The sequence below is a fragment of the Carassius carassius genome, chromosome 12 (assembly GCF_963082965.1).
Source record: "Carassius carassius chromosome 12, fCarCar2.1, whole genome shotgun sequence".
Taxonomy (NCBI): domain Eukaryota; kingdom Metazoa; phylum Chordata; class Actinopteri; order Cypriniformes; family Cyprinidae; genus Carassius; species Carassius carassius.
The window spans coordinates 1-20,918 of NC_081766.1; the positions used below are offsets into that span (position 1 = coordinate 1).

The window sequence follows — 20,918 nt, forward strand, 5'->3', positions numbered from 1 at the left end:
TTTATTTACCTTTATTTATATATAAAAGGTATTTTTTTTGCAATAATGCAAAAATGATAGTTAAAGGCAGTTCATCATTGGATTCAGTGATGTCATCTCTGTTCAGTTAAATAGTGTCTGTGCATTTATTTGCAATCAAGTCAACGATATCGCTGTAGATGAAGTGTCCCCAACTAAGCAAACCAGAGGCGACAGCGGCAAGGAACCGAAACTCCATCGGTGACAGAATGGAGAAAAAAACCTTGGGAGAAACCAGGCTCAGTTGGGGGGCCAGTTCTCCTCTGACCAGACGAAACCAGTAGTTCAATTCCAGGCTGCAGCAAAGTCAGATTGTGCAGAAGAATCATCTGTTTCCTGTGGTCTTGTCCTGGTGGTCCTCTGAGACAAGGTCTTTACAGGGGATCTGTATCTGGGGCTCTAGTTGTCCTGGTCTCCGCTGTCTTTCAGGGCAGTAGAGGTCCTTTCTAGGTGCTGATCCAGCATCTGGTCTGGATACGTACTGGATCCGGGTGACTGCAGTGACCCTCTGATCTGGACACAGACTGGATCTGGTGGCCACGGTGACCTCGGAACAAGAGAGAAACAGACTAATATTAGCGTAGATGCCATTCTTCTAATGATGTAGCAAGTACATAGGGTGTTATGGGAAGTGTTTCCGGTTCCGGTTTACCTAATTAATGCAGCCTAAAAATCCTTTAACGGATTTGGATAATAAAAGCATATTAGTATGTTATGTGTATGCCAGGTTAAAGAGATGGGTCTTTAATCTAGATTTAAACTGCAAGAGTGTGTCTGCCTCCCTGTATATATATTAAAAAATATATACTTTTGATGTGCAATTGTTTAGTCATTGAGACTGTAATCTAAGGCTTTTTTTTTTTAACATAGTCCATTCTGGAAAATGGTTTATACAGCCCAATTACATAGAACAGGCAGATATTTTGCAATTGAATGTTGTGTAAATGCAGTTTATAGGAAATGGGTCTAATATCCAGATTATTTTTAAAATCAAAATATCGGCTTATAAATCGGCTCTTTTCGAGTTAATATCGGCATCGGCCCCCAAAAATCCATATCGGTCGGGCTCTAGTTTTTACTGAGTACTGCTGAAGAAGTAATAGGTAAGAAGAATGCAGGTAACAGAAGGAAAGCCATTCCATGGTGGAATGAGGAGTGTAGTGTAGCATTGTTTGTGTAGCAATATTCCTAGCTCTTCAGTGGATAAAAGAAGTACAGTCAATAAGATCAGTAATGTGTTCAGACTCCTTTTCAGTTTTACATTTTGCAAAGTAGAATTTCAATAGCAAGGCAAGATATGATTTTTTGAGGTGATGCAGAGTCTATTTAGAATAAGACAATCTGTTCTTATGGTAAATTTCCTTTGGGTACCATCACATATGGGTGTGGAAGGAAATGAGGAGGCAGACCATCTTGCTAAACTGTCTCTGAAACATGCACAAATTGACATTAAAGTGTCAATGAGTAAAGCAAAAGTAAAAAGGTTAATTGCAAATAAAATCCGAAATGGCATGAAACTGGTGAGCAAATATTATTATTAACAAATGTGGTCACGCAGAATCAGTAGAATATGTACTTATACAGTGTGATGCATATGAAGGAGCAAGATTTCAACTAATTTAAGCTTTAAAATTGTTCAGAATATATTATTTGTCACTTCAGGTTATGTTATGAAATGACACAAACCGATCAAGAATATTTCATAAATTAATTATTTTCTTCAAATACATTTAAGTTGTATGAAATTCTATTCTATTATTTAGTTCCTAAACTTCCAATCATTATGCGCTCCACACTTCTATCCAGTAGGTGGCGGGAATGCACCATTTCAGTTGGTTTGCCAACCGCCATTAACACCAGAAGAAGAAGACGGCGTCTCTAACCACTCGGCTCACCGTTAGCAGTCAGATTGTAGCATGTTTTTACAGTTCAGCCGTTCACAACTGTGGAAATAATATTCATTGTTATTCATCTGCGGTAATGAATACTGATCGAACTGTTTTAATTTTTGCTTTGCTGCAAACACTATTAACACATGCGGTTCATGTTATGATAATTTCTTCTGAACGTGAATGATCGATTAATCAGCATGCTAACAGCTAGCAAACTCTAGCTTATAACACTTATGTGACATAGAAACAAAAATAATATCGAAATATAACTGAGCATACTCATCTAGTAAGGGTTTAACAACGGTCACACGTTCCTCTTGCTGTTAGTAGTGTGTGTAATGTTTTGTGGGATTGTTTGAATGTGCAGTGACACTTTCTGAGTTTAGAAATGCAGCAGCCCTTGTTTTGCTCGAAGTGCATCCTACAAGCTCCATAGTGAAAGATTCATATATAATTTGTCAAAATATAAAGCTAAGTAATGCTCATAAAAGGTATAAACAGCACTGTACATCAGAAATTTTGCTTTTAATAATATTTATATTAAATTTACAGATGTATCTTAAAATATTACTTGTTTTCATTAAATAAGTTTCTGTTGAATTATCCTTCATATTTTAACCCTTTTTTGTAGACATGAGTAATTTCTTGTGAAGGGCCATTCTAAATTTTCTGAATCACTGATAATCAGTTTTATTGTCCGTGTGATGAAGTGTTTGCAGTAACATTTGTTACACCATCAGTAACACTCCCTCATAATGTTAGTTTGTTTGTGTAGAGAGATCTGATCATGGGAAACACCAGCGATCGAGTGTCTGCTGATAGACATGGAGCCAAGACGCATCGCTCAGACAGCGGAGGTCATAAAGACCTGGAGCCCGGCAAAATGATGGACAGCACGGACGACCCCAATATTTTTAACACACGTGGACCAGAATCTAAAGTATGCAACCACATATGATGATATAAAAAAAAAAAGTAATGTTGTTACAACAAATGACTTCACATACTTGCGTGCATCTGATGATTTTGACAATATTTTATTATCTATTCATCGTTATCATTACCATCTTCCAGCCTCTCTCTGACAGTTAAACAGACTATTAAATTGTAAACAGTAATCAAGACTTTGTTTAATAAATGAAATCAGAAATGATTCGCTGACCTCGTGTGAAACAGCACTTCATTATCATATCATCCTAGTCAAACACAGCTGTGTTGTGCAGGCGGCGAGTGAGAAGGACTTCGCTCCAGATCTAGAGGACATGGTGAAGACGAGTCCGCAGGCGCGACCCACAGTGATCCGCTGGGCCGGAGGAGGCAAGGAGGTCTGCATCACTGGCTCCTTCAACAACTGGAGCAGCAAGATCCCCATGAATAAAAGGTATCTGTGCGCTCGTCTTTCTGCAGCGCAAACCGCCATAATGAACAGAAGGTCGCATGTTGTTATTTCATGAATTAAGCTTATGTGAATGTTTTTTCAGTTCCGTTCAATTTTTTTTTTTCAAGCCATAATGATTTTGTAGCAATCTTGGACCTGCCTGAGGGTGAACATCAGTACAAATTCTTTGTTGATGGCCAGTGGCTTCATGACCCCTCTGAGGTAACTATATCTACACCACGTTCTGCATTCAAACAGTCACATGACTTTTGGACATGGCTTTCTATTGTATGTAATTGCGAACAAACATGAAGTCAATTATGGAGGTTTAAGGGCAGAGTCTGTTGCACACAGACGAGGAGCAGCACGTGTTTGTGGTTAGGATTGATGTGTATTCTGCTCTCACACGCTCAAGCTTAGGGTGGCCGTCTAAATCATCTCATGACTACAGCCAGAGGTTCAAGAATGAACAAAGTGGATTTAATTTGGGTGAATGAAAGAAACCGAAAGCACACAGAAAGAGAAGCTATTCGGTTGTTAAGTGATGACATAAGAAGCGCTGCTTCCGGGTCCAAGCCTCAACTCGCTTCACTTAAGAAAACTACCATAGCAGCTGTTTATGAGCACTTTTTATTCAGATTAAAGATTCAAGCTAAACATTTTCAAACTTACGGTGTACACTACAGTCTCCAAGCTCACAGCGTCCCGAACAAAAATCATTTTTATATTTATATTTTCATTGTCTGGCTATCTGGGATTTCGGTATGGAGTTAAAGGTTAGGATAATAATTTTTTTCGTAGGGTTATGTCACATTGTGAGTCTATATTAGCACCTTTTGTTGTGTTCTCATGGTATCTGAGTGTTAGGAAACGGAAGCGGTGACACGTGACGTCAGACTTAACAAGCAGGTGATCCATATTATGATATAATGAAACGGTAAAGCCAAGTCATCTTTAAATCATGGGGAAGTCATTGCCTAATGTTTAGAGAGTCAGGCTCGTAACCTTAAGGTTGTGGGTTTGAATCTTGGGTCGGCAGGGATTGTAGGTGGGGTGGGGGGGTATGTATAGCGCTCTCTCCACTCTCTTTACCACGACTGAGGTGTCCACTGCTCCAGGTGTGTGTTCACAGTGTGTGTGTGTGTGTGTTCACTGCTCCAGGTGTGTGTTCACAGTGTGTGTGTGTGTGTGTTCACTGCTCCAGGTGTGTGTTCACAGTGTGTGTGTGTGTGTGTTCACTGCTCCAGGTGTGTGTTCACAGTGTGTGTGTGTGTGTGTTCACTGCTCCAGGTGTGTGTTCACAGTGTGTGTGTGTGTGTGTTCACTGCTCCAGGTGTGTGTTCACAGTGTGTGTGTGTGTGTGTTCACTGCTCCAGGTGTGTGTTCACGGTGTGTGTGTGTGTCCACTGCTCCAGGTGTGTGTTCACGGTGTGTGTGTGTGTCCACTGCTCCAGGTGTGTGTTCACGGTGTGTGTGTGTGTCCACTGCTCCAGGTGTGTGTTCACGGTGTGTGTGTGTGTCCACTGCTCCAGGTGTGTGTTCACAGTGTGTGTGTGTGTTCACTGCTCCATGTGTGTGTTCACGGTGTGTGTTCACTGCTCCAGGTGTGTGTTCACAGTGTGTGTGTGTGTGTTCACTGCTCCAGGTGTGTGTGTGTGTTCACTGCTCCAGGTGTGTGTTCACAGTGTGTGTGTGTGTGTGTTCACTGCTCCAGGTGTGTGTTCACAGTGTGTGTGTGTGTGTCCACTGCTCCAGGTGTGTGTTCACGGTGTGTGTGTGTGTCCACTGCTCCAGGTGTGTGTTCACAGTGTGTGTGTGTGTTCACTGCTCCATGTGTGTGTTCACGGTGTGTGTTCACTGCTCCAGGTGTGTGTTCACAGTGTGTGTGTGTGTTCACTGCTCCATGTGTGTGTTCACGGTGTGTGTTCACTGCTCCAGGTGTGTGTTCACAGTGTGTGTGTGTGTTCACTGCTCCAGGTGTGTGTTCACAGTGTGTGTGTGTGTTCACTGCTCCGGGTGTGTGTTCACAGTGTGTGTGTGTGTTCACTGCTCCGGGTGTGTGTTCACAGTGTGTGTGTGTGTTCACTGCTCCAGGTGTGTGTTCACAGTGTGTGTGTGTGTTCACTGCTCCAGGTGTGTGTTCACAGTGTGTGTGTGTGTTCACTGCTCCGGGTGTGTGTTCACAGTGTGTGTGTGTGTGTTCACTGCTCCAGGTGTGTGTTCACAGTGTGTGTGTGTGTTCACAGTGTGTGTGTGTGTGTGTTCACTGCTCCAGGTGTGTGTTCACGGTGTGTGTGTGTGTCCACTGCTCCAGGTGTGTGTTCACAGTGTGTGTGTGTGTTCACTGCTCCATGTGTGTGTTCACGGTGTGTGTTCACTGCTCCAGGTGTGTGTTCACTGTGTGTGTGTGTGTGTTCACTGCTCAAGGTGTGTGTTCACAGTGTGTGTGTGTGTTCACAGTGTGTGTGTGTGTGTGTTCACTGCTCCAGGTGTGTGTTCACAGTGTGTGTGTTCACTGCTCCAGGTGTGTGTTCACGGTGTGTGTTCACTGCTCCGGGTGTGTGTTCACAGTGTGTGTGTGTGTTCACTGCTCCAGGTGTGTGTTCACGGTGTGTGTGTTCACTGCTCCAGGTGTGTGTTCACAGTGTGTGTGTGTGTTCACTGCTCCAGGTGTGTGTTCACAGTGTGTGTGTGTGTTCACTGCTCCAGGTGTGTGTTCACAGTGTGTGTGTGTGTTCACTGCTCCATGTGTGTGTTCACGGTGTGTGTTCACTGCTCCAGGTGTGTGTTCACAGTGTGTGTGTGTGTGTGTTCACTGCTCCAGGTGTGTGTTCACAGTGTGTGTGTGTGTGTTCACTGCTCCAGGTGTGTGTTCACAGTGTGTGTGTGTGTTCACTGCTCCAGGTGTGTGTTCACAGTGTGTGTGTGTTCACTGCTCCAGGTGTGTGTTCACAGTGTGTGTGTGTGTGTTCACTGCTCCAGGTGTGTGTTCACAGTGTGTGTGTGTGTGTGTGTGTGTTCACTGCTCCAGGTGTGTGTTCACAGTGTGTGTGTGTGTGTGTGTTCACTGCTCCAGGTGTGTGTTCACGGTGTGTGTGTGTGTGTGTGTGTGTGTTCACTGCTCCAGGTGTGTGTTCACAGTGTGTGTGTGTGTTCACTGCTCCAGGTGTGTGTTCACAGTGTGTGTGTGTGTTCACTGCTCCAGGTGTGTGTTCACAGTGTGTGTGTGTGTGTGTGTTCACTGCTCCAGGTGTGTGTTCACAGTGTGTGTGTGTGTGTGTGTGTGTGTGTTCACTGCTCCAGGTGTGTGTTCACAGTGTGTGTGTGTGTGTGTGTGTTCACTGCTCCAGGTGTGTGTTCACAGTGTGTGTGTGTGTGTGTTCACTGCTCCAGGTGTGTGTTCACAGTGTGTGTGTGTGTGTGTGTGTGTGTTCACTGCTCCAGGTGTGTGTTCACAGTGTGTGTGTGTGTGTTCACTGCTCCAGGTGTGTGTTCACAGTGTGTGTGTGTGTGTGTGTGTGTGTGTTCACTGCTCCAGGTGTGTGTTCACAGTGTGTGTGTGTGTGTGTGTTCACTGCTCCAGGTGTGTGTTCACAGTGTGTGTGTGTGTGTGTTCACTGCTCCAGGTGTGTGTTCACAGTGTGTGTGTGTGTGTGTGTGTGTGTGTGTTCACTGCTCCAGGTGAGTGTTCACGGTGTGTGTGTGTCCACTGCTCCAGGTGTGTGTTCACGGTGTGTGTGTGTGTGTGTGTGTTCACTGCTCCAGGTGTGTGTTCACGGTGTGTGTTCACTGCTCCATGTGTGTGTTCACAGTGTGTGTGTGTGTTCACTGCTCCAGGTGTGTGTTCACAGTGTGTGTGTGTGTTCACTGCTCCAGGTGTGTGTTCACAGTGTGTGTGTGTTCACAGTGTGTGTGTGTTCACTGCTCCAGGTGTGTGTTCACGGTGTGTGTGTTCACTGCTCCAGGTGTGTGTTCACGGTGTGTGTTCACGGTGTGTGTGTGTTCACTGCTCCAGGTGTGTGTTCACGGTGTGTGTGTGTGTTCACTGCTCCGGGTGTGTGTTCAAAGTGTGTGTGTGTGTGTTCACTGCTCCGGGAGTGTGTTCACGGTGTGTTCACTTCTCACTGCTGTGTGTGTGTGTGTGTGTGTGTGTGTGTTCACTGCTCCGGGAGTGTGCACGGTGTGTTCACTTCTCACTGCTGTGTGTGTGTGTGTGTGTGTCCACTGCTCCGGGTAGTGTTGTCAAAAGACCCGGTACTTCGGTACCAAGTCGGTACTAAAAAAAATGTAAATGTGACGGTACCAGGTTTCTTCAAGTACCGGTGGTACCGAGGTCCCGTTCAAACCCGGTTCAGCGCTATGATTTCCGCGAAGCAGAAAACGAGGACGGAATCTCAAAATCCAGTCATGAAAATGAAACTTACATTTTAATATGGACAGTCACGGAATTTGTCAAAGTTAGCATAAATTAATCAAATCAAATCTCCTTATGGACCAGTATCTGTAAATGTTAAGCCGCAAATGTTGCTTGAAATATGAATGCGTGTTCTGCGCGTCTCTGTGTGAATTAATGAATGGCAGAGACGTGCGGGTTTGTTTACTACATAGACTGAAGCGCATGACGCTTGCATTAATTTCAGCATCTGAGCTTCAGAGTTCTCTCTCCATCAAGCGATCTGAACTGTTCAGTTCATCTCAATGGACGCACAGCACACCTGTATTTGATGCTCTGTAAACTCTTTGTGAAGGAGCACGACTCACCGTCGCTTTACTGATAGCGCTGTTTCTCACACATGCAAAGAGAGAGCGAGAGTCTTACCACGCTGAATCGACACGCTATATCTAAACTATTCTTTGTTGTCTTCTCCTGTCAAAATAATGGAGTTCATTTAGAATTATTCATATTCATTTTCGAACAAGCAGAAGACATACCGGTTTCTCCGGTAGTGGGCGGAGCTAATGCGCAAATGGCAATTTCATTGGCTGGCGCTGATTTAGTACCGTCCCTGTTTTGTTTTCAGCAAATCATTTTGACCGAACGCAGACAATGTGATTAATATTCAAAATTAGTAGTAGTATTATCTTTTAATAATAATTAATATGATCTAATACTATTTTTTTTACAGAAACCCTCATTGACCAAAAATATCTTAATCCTAACCACCAGTCTTAAGTTCAGTTAAAATGACAAATATGCATTCATTAGGCCTAAAAGTAAATTTTTACATAAAGGCATTGTGCTAGAAATATTACTATTATTTAGTAAAATGTATGTGATACTGCTACTACTGTTGAAAAAATTTATAAAACTTTATTTTTTTAAAGAAATAAATCACAATATTTCTTCCATGTTTTAATTTTAATAGCAAATCCCCTTTATTTACCAAAAATAAAATGTTTAATTTCATAAATTCAAAGACAAATTAAATTTGGGTGAAACTTGTTTACTGTTTTTCATAATTATATAACTATATTATATATTTTTTTTAATTAGCATATTTTTGTGTTTTGCTTTGGTACCGAAATTGGTACAGAGAACCGTGGATTTTCACTGGTATCGGTACCGAATACTGAAATTTTGGTACCGTGTGTGTGTGTGTGTGTGTGTGTGTGTGTTCCACTGCTCCTCCGGGTGTGTGCTCACTGCTGTGTGTGTATGTTCACTGCTCCGAGTGTGTGTGTGTGTGTGTGTGCACTTTGGATGTTTAAATGCAGAGCACTAATTCAGAGTATGGGTCACCATACTTGGTCAGATTACTTTCAGTTTATTTCTATAACGCTTTATACTGTACAGATTGTCAAAGCAGCTTTACAGTGTTAAACTGGAAAAATAGTGTTCCCATAATACAAACTAAACTCATTTCAGCTGTAAAGCAGCTCTAATAAGAGGGCAGTGGACAATAAAAGAGCAGCAGAGATTGATGTCAATGTGCACATTATCAATGATTTTGGACAAATATAATGTAGTGGAAAACCACGTGTGGTGCGGCAGGATTCTGAAGCTGTTTGCCGCTGGTGTGTGAACACAAAACTGTGTGTTTGAGTTTGAAAGATGTGGTGCAGTGTTTCTCATCCAGTGTGACCCTCTGAAAGATACACAGTTTAATCACCACGAGCACAGTCTGAGCAAACAAAAGTTAGGGTTTAAAATAAGCACAAACTGAAACTGAAGGAAATATGGTTCATCTGTTTACTCTAAATAAAACTTTTTGGTCTTTTAACCATTCCCTAACCCTCATGTCACTGACTAAACCTTTTCTCAGCATTACGAGGAGATGTTCAGATTATTTTTCATAGAGTTGTTCCGATTCCGATACTAGTATCGGAAATATCACCGATACCACAACAAATTCTGGCATCGGCAAGTACATGAACCCATATACCGATCCGATACCATTTTCTTAAACGAACTAGTTATGACCGCTAGCTTTGCCTAACCTGCACGGTTCTTCTTCGCTGCTCAGAATGCATTGCAAACACAGGAAGTTGTGCTGTGTTGCCACAAGCAACTCCTGTTTAGAGCAGCGAAGAAGAAATGAAAACGCGTTAGCAGCACTGATCTATATATGACTGTATCGCTCATTGCGTTCTAAACTGCCAACAGACAGTGAAGCCGCTTCTATATTATAGATCAGTGGTTAGCAGTATGTCCGCTGTTTATCAGTTTTTCAGACTGGACCAACCAGACAGTAAAACGGCGACTAGGGATGCCACAAGTACTGGCACTTCACTACCAAGTCGGTGCTGAAAATTAAAAAATGTGATGATATCAGCGTCTCTGTAGAACCGGTAGTAAGTTTGAGTAAATTCGTTACCCGCAGCTGCGTTCAGTCGCTTCCGTGTTAGTCTAAGCGCAGGGCTCCAGACTGTAGCCAAATATATACTAGTGTCTGTGAATATTAAACTGCAAAATACTATTTAAATATTACTCCTGCAAATTCTACATCTCTGTGGGTGACGGGCGAGATGCGCGGGAGCTCGCTGTTTTGTAGTCTCTGCCGTGTGTCACTATATGAGGACATGAACGCATAAACCGTCACTTCATGAGAATTTAACGTTTCATTTGAGAAAACTGTTTGGTTTAACGTGAGTAAATTGACAATATATTAAGCTACTGTTGTAGCCTACAGTAGATTTAGCTATGTCCATGTAGTAATAATAATATGTCTCTATTAATAATAATAATTATGTAAATAATAATAATTAACTATTAATAATATAATATAAGATTATCTGATTAATATATCATTTTTTATATTCCTAGACTTATTTGTTGCAGTTTTTTATACAGTTATATTGTAAAACTAAAATACCTTTTTTAGTTTGCTGCATTTGAAGTTCTTTTTTACTTAAGAAAATAAATAATATTACTGTCAAATTCATGTCAGATAATAAAAATACTGTAATAAATACAGTAGTTCACCATGTATTTGTTCATGTTTTATTAAGGGATAAGTCTGAAGCACACCATAAAATAATTCTAGCAATTAACACAGGGCTAGTAGTATATACAGCTGTATATACAGATACACACCCAGGTATCGGATCAGTACTCGGTATCGGCCGATACCCTGAGCCCAGGTATCGGAATCGGTATCGGGAAGAGAAAAAGGGTATCGGAATATCTCTAATTTTTCACATCTCATGCATCATCATCGTAATCTGCTGTGCTTTACAGAACGAAGAGTCACATGATCATTCCTTTGAATTGAAATGCATGATTTGTTTTCTCTTCAGCCGGTTGTCACCAGTCAGATGGGCACCATTAACAATCTGATCCATGTGAAGAAATCTGATTTTGAGGTGTTTGATGCACTGCAGGTGGACTCTCTCGAGTGCTCTGATACGTCAGGTAAGAGCTGTCTGTCAGAACGAGTCGTGTTAGAATAACTAATTACACGCGTTTATATGCACAATCAATGTCATGGATGTCTGTTAAAAGATCCAGCAGAAAAAACCAGTGTTAATGTGGTGATGTTTTGTGTGTAGATCTGTCTAGCTCTCCTCCTGGGCCGTACGGACAGGAAGTCTACATGTTCAAACCTGAGGAACGCTTCAAAACACCACCCATCCTGCCGCCTCACCTCCTACAAGTCATACTCAACAAAGACACCAACATTTCAGTGAGAATCCTCTCTGTCTTAGACTATTTTACATGTAGTATTGCCAAAGCTTCCGGGCAAAAACATGTGCCAGTGATGGTAATAAAAATAGTGTATCATTTCATAATTAAAGTGTCATGAAACCTCAAAACACGTTTTGGAGACGTTAGCAGATACAAATGGGTTGCACATTAATGAATTAACAATAGCACCAAAAAAACTTGTAATTTTTTTTTCCATTTATTTTTTTCTGGTTTGGAAAGCAAAGTTGATGCTGCTTCACAAAATGTGTGTTAAAAGTCTTGACTGACTGGAAAACATCAGTTTCCTTTCAAGGGAACTTGGAACTGCATCCTCTAGGGGTCGCTATGGGGAACGCCTCGTCGTGACCCGTGTCTGAAGCATACATTGACAAAAACACCAACAACATGTTGGCCAGCGACAGCCCATGACGTCACTACCTGTGCGATTATTCAGAACAGACTAACAAATATTGCTACAAGTGTGACTGCATCATATAATAATTGCTGTTAATAGTGTTCATCGTCTGGTTGGCTACGTCTTGTATAAATTTTTCAGAAAATTCCTGTCATAGGCACATAAACTGACAGTCACCACTGATAAGCTACTACTAAACTTAATTTTCTGTAAAGTTGCTTTGCGATGATTTGTATCGTAAAAAGCGCTATACAAATAAACTTGAAATGAATTGAATATAGTATAAATCGCCGGGAGAACACGTCATTCTCTTCTTCGTCTTCATTGACTGTTTAGGGGTGCATGTTTCTCGCCAGAGGCTTTGTTCTGATACCTGCAGGTCACACAGCTCGTGTGCTGTGTGTGTGTGTGTGTGTGTGTGTGTGTGTAGTGAAGAGCAAGTGCGTTCAGCTCTCGAGGGAGTTGGATGCGCTCATTGTGATGCATTCGTGGGAATACTGAGGGGATGTGAGTATTTCACTATTTACCCAGGTTTGTAGACAACATTTGCATGAGAACGTTTGACTCTCGCGGGAATAGCGATGCATTCGCTGCAGCAGTTTTGCTCACGCTTGATTTCTGTGGTAATCTAGCGGTTGGGCAGAGCGTGTTTAGCTCACGCTGGAGCTGAATGTGGTGAGAACATGTAAAGGATCTGACAGGAAATGTATCAGTACTCTATCAGTAATTTCCTTTAGTTTATATAAAAAATGTATAGTGTGGGTCTGTCTGCAGTTGTTGGACAGATGGTTTATATCATGTTCTTCTCAGATAACCACAGTATGCTCCACTCCTTCTTAAAAAATGTTTAAAATAAAACAAAGTTAATTCTCATCCGCATCCACAGATTCCAGCATAGTAGTTATGCCAACATCGAGGGGATGCGTGAGAATATTTATCAGAAGATGCCATGCTATCTCTCCAGGGGGGAAGCATCTTCTCTTAAGATGTAAGTCTTTTAGGATACATCTCGCCTTTCAAACTTTGATACCTCTGTCAAGACAGTGATTGAGAAGTTCAGGAAGGCGAGGGCGTGCTCAGCGGCCTTCAAATCCTTCGTTGGACGAAGGTCCAGGTCTGAGCCTGTACAACCCAGGGTTCCTGGCCTTTCTCGATCTGAGGATCAGAAGTGGGCACAGAAGGATAGTGTCGTGGCTCGGGCCCATCGCCCACCTGCGAGTAGAAGGAATCACGGGTCAGAGGGAGGTAGGCAAGATAAGAGATGTGATCCAGACGAGACATCAGCACTTTCATCCAGATTAGAGTGATACTTGAGTATCTACTCATTTCCTTCGGGGGTTTAACATCTGCCTTATCTTCCCCTTCCTAATTCCCCAGTAACCACCATCTCTGCACCTGACCGAGGTTAGCTAGGAACTTCCTGCATTAGTTTCCTGTGCTGGACCGATGATGTTTGGTTGGTTCTGTGGCTTCATAGTAACCACCTTACTGATGGTCCGGCTCTTGAGCGAACCATGTATGTGTGTATATATATATATTTGTTTTTTTTTCACTCACATTTAAATATTAATGAATCTGTATAGTTGTATAAGGTTTTTGTAGGTTTTATGAGTGGATGTCTCCTCTTTTACCACCCTTTACATTCCCATTTTTGTACAGCTTTACTTGAGTCTTTTTCAGATCTGCGATGTGAATGAGCAGTGCTAAAACAGGGTTTTATGACAATTTAAACATTCAAGAAGATATTAATGATCTTTGCTTGTTTTTTTTCTTTTGCCAGTTCAGTTCATTAAAAAATGTCATTGAATTTAACCCATGAGCTGTTAGCAGTCTGTTTTGTGTGTTTCAGTGTGATCCTGCCCTGCTGCCAGAACCCAACCATGTGATGCTCAATCATCTGTACGCGCTCTCCATCAAGGTACATTAAACACCTCTCAAACAGCCGTGTGCTGCCAAGCGCTCTCATATGATGCTAAATAACTGTGATCGAATGTATTCTGTCTCAGGATGGTGTGATGGTTCTCAGCGCAACTCATCGTTATAAGAAGAAATATGTGACGTCTCTTCTGTACAAGCCAATTTAATAAGCTGTGAATGACGCATGATCTGCTGTCCTCATCCTCTATAGTCCAGATTGCACTATAAACCCGCGATATGTATCTGTCCGCTTGAGACTTCAACTGTAGTGTGTGTGTGTGTGTGTGTGTCCTGTCATCACACATTCATACAAGGACATCTAAACTTCCTGTTTCCGTCTTAGCTGAAGCATTTTGCGATTACAATCTTGAGGGCCAGAGTTTTATCTGTCCAAAGCATTTAAAAAATGTTGTCGAACAGAATTCAGGATATATTTGAAACCTGCTACAGACACAAGGAGTTCACAAATAAAAGTGAGTTCAATTTTTGAGTTTAACCAGATGAACATTTGAACGAATTGTATGCTTTAGTAGTGTAATACTTCATTTTAGAAACCGAGGTAAAGGATGTTTATGTGTCTATTTTCAGAATGAAAGGAAGTTTGAGCCAAACACATTGGCATTTAGTATTTTCCTTCCTAACAGAAATAATCACTTCAATACTTTCACATCGGCACTGAGGTGCTTTAAGCAGAGTTGCGTTATGACTTAATCAAAAGGAAATTTTAAGCAATTTACAACAGCATCAGAGTGGCGCAAATAGATCTTGAACTGTGTGTGTTTTCTGGAGTTTTACTGCATGTGGTTTGAATTTCAACGTGATGCTGTCAGACGAGCACTTTAGCTGTTTCACTATGACAGACAAACACATTCTCTTTATGTTATCAAGCAGGAATGTATTTTTGCGTCTGTCAAAAATGTTATTTATGCTAAACACTGTATTGGCCAAACATATGTGGACTGGACTCAGCTTAACTGTTTTGTTCCAGCGGCGTTCGGGACAAGTTTTTCAGCTCAGTCTAGTTCTACAACAGCTGGACAGACAAACTGTAATTCTCTCGAATGTTGTTTCAGGTGTAACCTAAAGATTAATTTTCACTGGAATTCCAGGAATAGATAGACCTGTTAATGTGCATCCACATATGTTTGGCCATAATATGTATGATGTTTGTATTAAATATTTGCTGTGTGAAATGTTTGGTTTTGTTGGTTTTACCATCTCTGGTCATCAATATTAAATTGCTAAAACAGAAATGTGATTCGTGATCACATCAGGATTTTTTTAATGATGATGATAGTATGGATTATATTCATGAGGTTTGCTGTGAGTTTAATATTTATTGCCATTGAAGATTTAGTCACTCCAAAGATAATAATGGTAACTTTAATATAATGCAAGTGTGATTTTCCAAAGGAAAGATTCTCCAAAATAAGAGTTTCATGGGATAACGGTGACACCACAGCATAGCTTTGAATGCTTTTACAGGTTATTGTTTTGAGGGAAAGTCCACTAACTTGATTTATTGTATGTACTGATAAATTATTTGTTGAGTTATGCATTATGAATTATGGATGTTTTGCTTTAAAAATAAAGTGAACCATTCTAGATTATTTGATTCTGTTTCTTTGGTTACATGAACACTATTTTATGCATTTCAAAACTTTATATCTATGCAATGTTAACAGACAAAATTAATGCATTTCTATTGTTTATTTAGGTTTAAGTTCCAAATGCAGCTGCAATAATGCATGGCACATTTTCTTCAGCTTCAGACACAGAGTCTGATTGGTTCGTGTTGGCAATCTTTTTTTACATTGCACAATAATATCAGTAACCATGGCAACAAATCAGCCTTCAAGCACTATATACAAATTACACAGATTTCAGATCCAATGTGCTGCTTATTTTTCTCTCTACATGAATTCAAGTGTCTTTTTCATCAAAAACACTTCTGTATTACATCAATCCCTTTCATTTGTGGTTCTGAATAAAGTGATACAAAGGTTAAATACTTTGGAACAATTGAAATTGCGTTTCTTTCTGAAGAGAAATCACTTACATGGCTGTTCAAAGGCAAAGCAACATTTACTTACAAGCTTATGTTTTCATCCTATGCAAGAGATCTCAAATCAAGGCAACTCTGCAATATTTTAGGCAACTTCTAGTTTCTAAACTGGTGTAATGTACCCAGTAAGTTCATCTATATGATGTCTCACACTATGATCAAATGGCTATTGCACAGCTACCCGTGTTTTAAATGAATTTGCATATTCTATAGCAGTGGTTCTCAGAGCTGTCCTGGTGTAGCTCAGGCCTGCACATTGTATGTCTCCCTCATCTATCACACCTGGTTCAGCTCATCAGCTCATTAGTGGATTACCTGAAGTGTCAAATATAGGGAGACATACAAAATGTGCAGTGCTGGGGTACTTCATGGAGATTAACCCACACCACGCAATTAAAACAACAGGATGGCATATATGTACAGATCTAAAAGAGATTATACAGCTCAAATCTAAAAGCAATAAAGAAACATCTCTGATTGTGACATCATCAGTAGCTCTGGTCCCACCAATCCCTGCCAAAGTTTGCCATCTTTAGTTTGGAAATCTTCAACACTATCACTGATTATAGCTGCACATGAATGACTGTGCACAAATCAATGACAACTTGAATTTTATATTCATTTTTGCCAGTGCAGAAAATCTTACCTATTTATTTGCTTGTGAACTAAGTTTGTATATCTCTGGCATAAGCGACTACCAAGACACCCAAAGCACTCCTACTGAAAATCTACAAGGTTGTTAAAATAGTGCTAGTAAGTTAGGGGTAACTTGAAATCAGTGTCCTTACAGACGTCAACATCAATAGCACACTTAAGTCAGAAATGATAGAAATTAACCATGCAAACTTTGGCATGTTTGGTGAACCTCACCTCACCTCACTAAAAAACAAGTGTACTTTATTTTTATCAATCTCCATCATGCAAATACTATACACAACATTCAGTAGAACTGGATAATGATGACAATATCAACAATCATACTAATACTAACAGTGGCTCAATACATAGCACAATGACATTTGATGAAAGCACCTGAACTTATTTCACATGCTTTAGTTGGCATTTCATCTCATGACACGTGTCGGCAGAGGTCAGCGCTCAGAACAGCTCACATGCTGACCAGACTGTTTGCCAAAAATCCCAGATATACTCCAGGGAATTCTGTGGCATTCTGTTTATGTCTCGGAAAGTAAAGAATGTTTTTTCTTTCTAATGGCAAAAGATAAATGTCTTCTCACAAACAGGCAATCAACAGGCATCTGGATTTTAGAAAGAAAGAGGGTTAGGGGGTTAGTTAGTTAGTTAGAGGTGTTGACCGGTTGTCAGCTGGTTTAACGGGGAGCAGAAAGCTGAAGTCACTGCCTGACACGCTTCTGGGCAGGTCGTTGCAGTCTGGTTGTTTCCATGGCGATCCCAGAAGACGCAGGGGTCATGCGACTCCATGCAGAAGAACCTGCGGACGCATTGGTGAAGACTTTTCCTGCAGAACGGTGAAAGAGCCTACATGAGCCAAATCAGTCCTGCTGATAATCAGAATCACATCAAGGAAGCTGAGATGCATTGCTGAGGTTAATACTCACTCACACACACACACACACACACACACACACACACACTGTCAGTTTGAACATTATGTAATGTTTTTGAATCATTTGTAAATAATATTCTGAGTGTGTGATCAGTTGATTTTGTCTGTTAGCACATGCTACAGTGTTTATAGTGATGCACAGAAGCTTTTCATTTATTCGGCCGAAAATTAATTTTACATTTTCAGTGTCTATTTCACTAGAAGAGGTAAATCGTGTGGACGTTGTGCTGGATTAATGTCACATTTACCCCAGCAAAGTCATTCTATATACATATACTCAATAGTCAGCTAAAAAATAACTCTAGACAGAAGTTTTGTTAAATATATGCACAGTATAACATATTCGTTATAGTTTCACTTAACCAGTTATCTTCATTATTTGTTTGAATAAATCTGTCATGAAAAGTTTTTATCACAGCCACTGATTAAATTGATTAAAGAACCACAAGAAAAAAACTGCATTATGTGCAATTTATGTTTTATTGCAACTCCGTTTGAGTCTTGATTAATAAATAAATAATATTTTGGTCTCTGTGTTTGGGAAAATAATTAATTTTGGTGCATCACTAGTGTTGTTTTCTGATGCAGCACGTGTGATGATATCTCATCCCTGTGTGTGATGGAACGAATCATAAGTAACTCAAGCAACCCATGATGAAGCCAGTATTCAAGCACTGATGGCACAAGCAGCATGAGCTGAAACACACACCACAAACCAGACTATTACCATGGCAAAGAGAGGAAGGGGAGGAGCTTAGAGAGGAAATCCTGAGCTCATTCTTCTGGAAACACTCGGAAAAAATTAGAGAAATACAGGAAAGACAGAATAAAGAAAGGAGGTCGAGATTCAAGATGAGGGACAAACACGAGACAAACAGCACTGAACACAACCTATCCGAGGTCAAACCAACACTCACCTCTAGATTCGCTCGTGCTTTCTTCAGCACATCTCGCGTCCGGGAAACTGTAAGACAGATGTGTTCTCCACAGCTCAGACACTGATGACATCATTAGACTAAAACACCTTTGCTAGTATACAAAACCACAACTCCAAACTCACTTTGACAAATCTTAAACTACTGAAACAAACCTAAGGTAATCATGATTCTGAGAAATAACTGTCTGGACTCACGTTGATTGATGATGAAGGTCTCCATGTTCTCTTTGGTTCGACTGGAGCAGCGCAAACGCTGGATTGTACTCTGAAGAACTTCCTCCTGGTCAACAATCCGCAAACGCAGCGACTGGATCTCCTCACGCATGACCTGCTCCTGATAGGAAAACCGCACCCCATGTATTCACATTTGTTTTGCATTTTATTTTTAGGGCTCAATAAATGTTGACTAAATTATGTGGATGTCCGAACCCTCTGAATGAGATGAGCAGGACCATCGCTGCTCGGAAGCGCCGCCCGCCAGAACATCTTGAGCAGAGACATGGCCTCGTCCAGAATCTGACGCAAGGTCTTGGTGTCGGAGAGCAGCGTCTTCACTGTGTTGTAGTCCAGAGCCTGTAAGAGAGAAACATGTGACACAACTGTCGTTTGCAGAAGTGCCCTGATCTGTCACACATCTGAGGGTCACCTTTCCTCCGCTGATCTCCAGCAGGGCAGAGCCGAGACTGGACTGCAGTGCCGCCTCCATCCGCTGCACCAGCGCGCTTCCCTCCATCACCTGCTGCTGCAGAGCGCTGTAGTCGTCCACGTGACCGATGGCGTGCCGCCCATTACAGCTGGCGAACGAGCCGTCCGGAGCTTCTCCTTCCAGATCTGCATGAGGCTCCAGTGAGTCTGAAGCAAAGACGGTTTTCAGTTCTTCAGCTCAAGCTAATAACTGCACCTGAACATTCCTCAAGCAGTACCATTATTAACTAATTCTCAACTAGAAGTACTTCAACAGGTTACAGGAAGTTGTTGGAAAGTTTATCTGGAGCTGCTGCTAGAATTGCTAAAACTCGTCACAAACAAGTGCATGTTTTCATTAAAGCCATGCCTATTCATTTATTAGTTTCACAGCAGAAAATTTATAATAACAATAATAATGAAACATATAATGATATGAGCAGTTCACAGTTAGCAAATACACACACCGTTAGAGTTCACAGCGCTCTCCTCCATCTCTGAGTACGGCGAGTACAGAGGCCCGGCGGGAAACGGACCCACGTCTCTGACAGGAGGAGAAGGAGACGGGTCTGTGGAGCACAGCAGAGACGTTTGTACATCCCAAAAACATCACGGTCCTTCAAACGCAACATTTCTGGCAAACAGCAGGTAATGCTTGACTAATTCAAGCACTTCTCAGGGCACATGTAAATGTCACACATGAGCGTCATGGTTTCTACTTATAAAATTACCCATTCAAGACCGTCAAAGTGAAATCAGCATGTGTAAAATGTTACCGTGTAGAAGGTGTCTGCGGTAAAGCACCTCCCGCAGCGGACTGGCTGGGATGATGGGCGATGGCCGCTGATCGATGGACTGATCCAGCTGTTTCTGCAGCTGAGCTCGTAGAGCACCATTCTCCTGTATACTGCTCTCCAGCTGGACCCTTAGAGCCCGAACCTCCACCAGCAGCTCCCCGAGCTCCACGGCCGGGCACCGCACCTCACACACCAACCCTACAGCAGCGACAGACAGCAACCCTTTCAACAGCCTCAGTGCACCGACTGCATGATCAAATCAATACATGATTTCATTTGCTGAAATGGCTGAAAATGTATTTTGCTGTCAGTTGCTGATAATCTTGCCCTCCGTGGTTAGTGCTCAATATTCAACATCACCAATGTACATATTCACACTTCACATGATGATAGATAATGCACCGAAGCAAATGAGACTAGCGAGAAGCATTGAAGGGCCACTTTTACATACATCTATTGTGTTTCGCAGCAAAAAGAGACTCATATAGGTTTGCAACAACTTAAGGGTAAATAAACTGAGCCAGCATCTTTTTATTTTGGATGTGGGGTGGATCATTCCAGTGTCACCTGCAGCAGAGCTCTTTCTCACGCCACACACACGGTCGTACAGCCGTAGTTCACTCTGTAGGGAGTGTAGAAGCTGTCTGCTCTCTGCTAACTGCTGCTGGAGTAAAGTCACCTCGTGCTGCAGTCTGCACACAGATCACCAGTTACTCAGCCTTCATTCATGTGTCGCAGAATCAGAACAGAAAGAAAAAACTTTCTTTACATGAAGCTGTTCAAATGGTTTCTCTGACCTGTTGTTGTGTTCCTGATTGTTTTTTCTGTCCTGGCGCAGCTGCTGGATTTGTTGACTTTGTTCACAGTTGTGTTTCTGCAGCCTCCTCAACTCCTCCTTCCATTGCTCCGCCTCTAACTCCGCCTGCTGCAGACGGACACGCCCAGAGAGAACCGCCTCCCGGAGCTGCTCCACCTCTTCACTGCTGTCTGCTTCAAACAGATGTCAAATTATTAAATCCAGGATCCTACGTTCTGAAACATTCTGAAAATACACAAGACTGTAAAATTTATGTGAATTAATGTGCACATTTCGCTGAAATAC

The 20,918-nt window shown here is 41.7% G+C and overlaps 2 protein-coding genes across 3 annotated transcripts in view; one reads left to right on the forward strand and one right to left on the reverse strand.

Moving 5' to 3' along the window:
* The first annotated feature begins 1,837 nt into the window (after window positions 1-1,837).
* Window positions 1,838-15,355, forward strand: prkab2 (protein kinase, AMP-activated, beta 2 non-catalytic subunit). Of its 2 annotated transcripts, none has more exons than XM_059562903.1 (8): window positions 1,838-1,995; window positions 2,688-2,850; window positions 3,134-3,291; window positions 3,417-3,510; window positions 11,026-11,140; window positions 11,278-11,411; window positions 13,678-13,746; window positions 13,835-15,355. In XM_059562903.1, the coding sequence occupies exons 2-8, from the start codon at window positions 2,698-2,700 to the stop codon at window positions 13,910-13,912; spliced, it is 801 nt and encodes a 266-aa protein (XP_059418886.1). In that variant the 5' UTR covers window positions 1,838-1,995; window positions 2,688-2,697; the 3' UTR covers window positions 13,913-15,355. The 2 variants fall into 2 exon arrangements, with proteins under 2 accessions (XP_059418886.1, XP_059418887.1); XM_059562904.1 differs by having other exon boundaries at window positions 1,868-1,995; window positions 2,673-2,850.
* An 843-nt stretch (window positions 15,356-16,198) lies between these two features.
* Window positions 16,199-20,918, reverse strand: part of wu:fj49a02 (myomegalin) — a 45,226-nt gene continuing 40,506 nt past the window's right edge. Inside the window, exons 31-40 of the mRNA XM_059564234.1 lie at window positions 20,614-20,803; window positions 20,384-20,508; window positions 19,796-20,014; window positions 19,487-19,588; window positions 18,982-19,187; window positions 18,765-18,908; window positions 18,531-18,669; window positions 18,316-18,362; window positions 18,126-18,180; window positions 16,199-17,290 (exon numbers count right to left, since the gene is read on the reverse strand). Coding sequence (XP_059420217.1) covers window positions 17,166-17,290; window positions 18,126-18,180; window positions 18,316-18,362; window positions 18,531-18,669; window positions 18,765-18,908; window positions 18,982-19,187; window positions 19,487-19,588; window positions 19,796-20,014; window positions 20,384-20,508; window positions 20,614-20,803 — 1,352 coding nt within the window. The 3' untranslated portion in view covers window positions 16,199-17,165. The remainder of the gene's footprint in view (window positions 17,291-18,125; window positions 18,181-18,315; window positions 18,363-18,530; window positions 18,670-18,764; window positions 18,909-18,981; window positions 19,188-19,486; window positions 19,589-19,795; window positions 20,015-20,383; window positions 20,509-20,613; window positions 20,804-20,918) is intronic.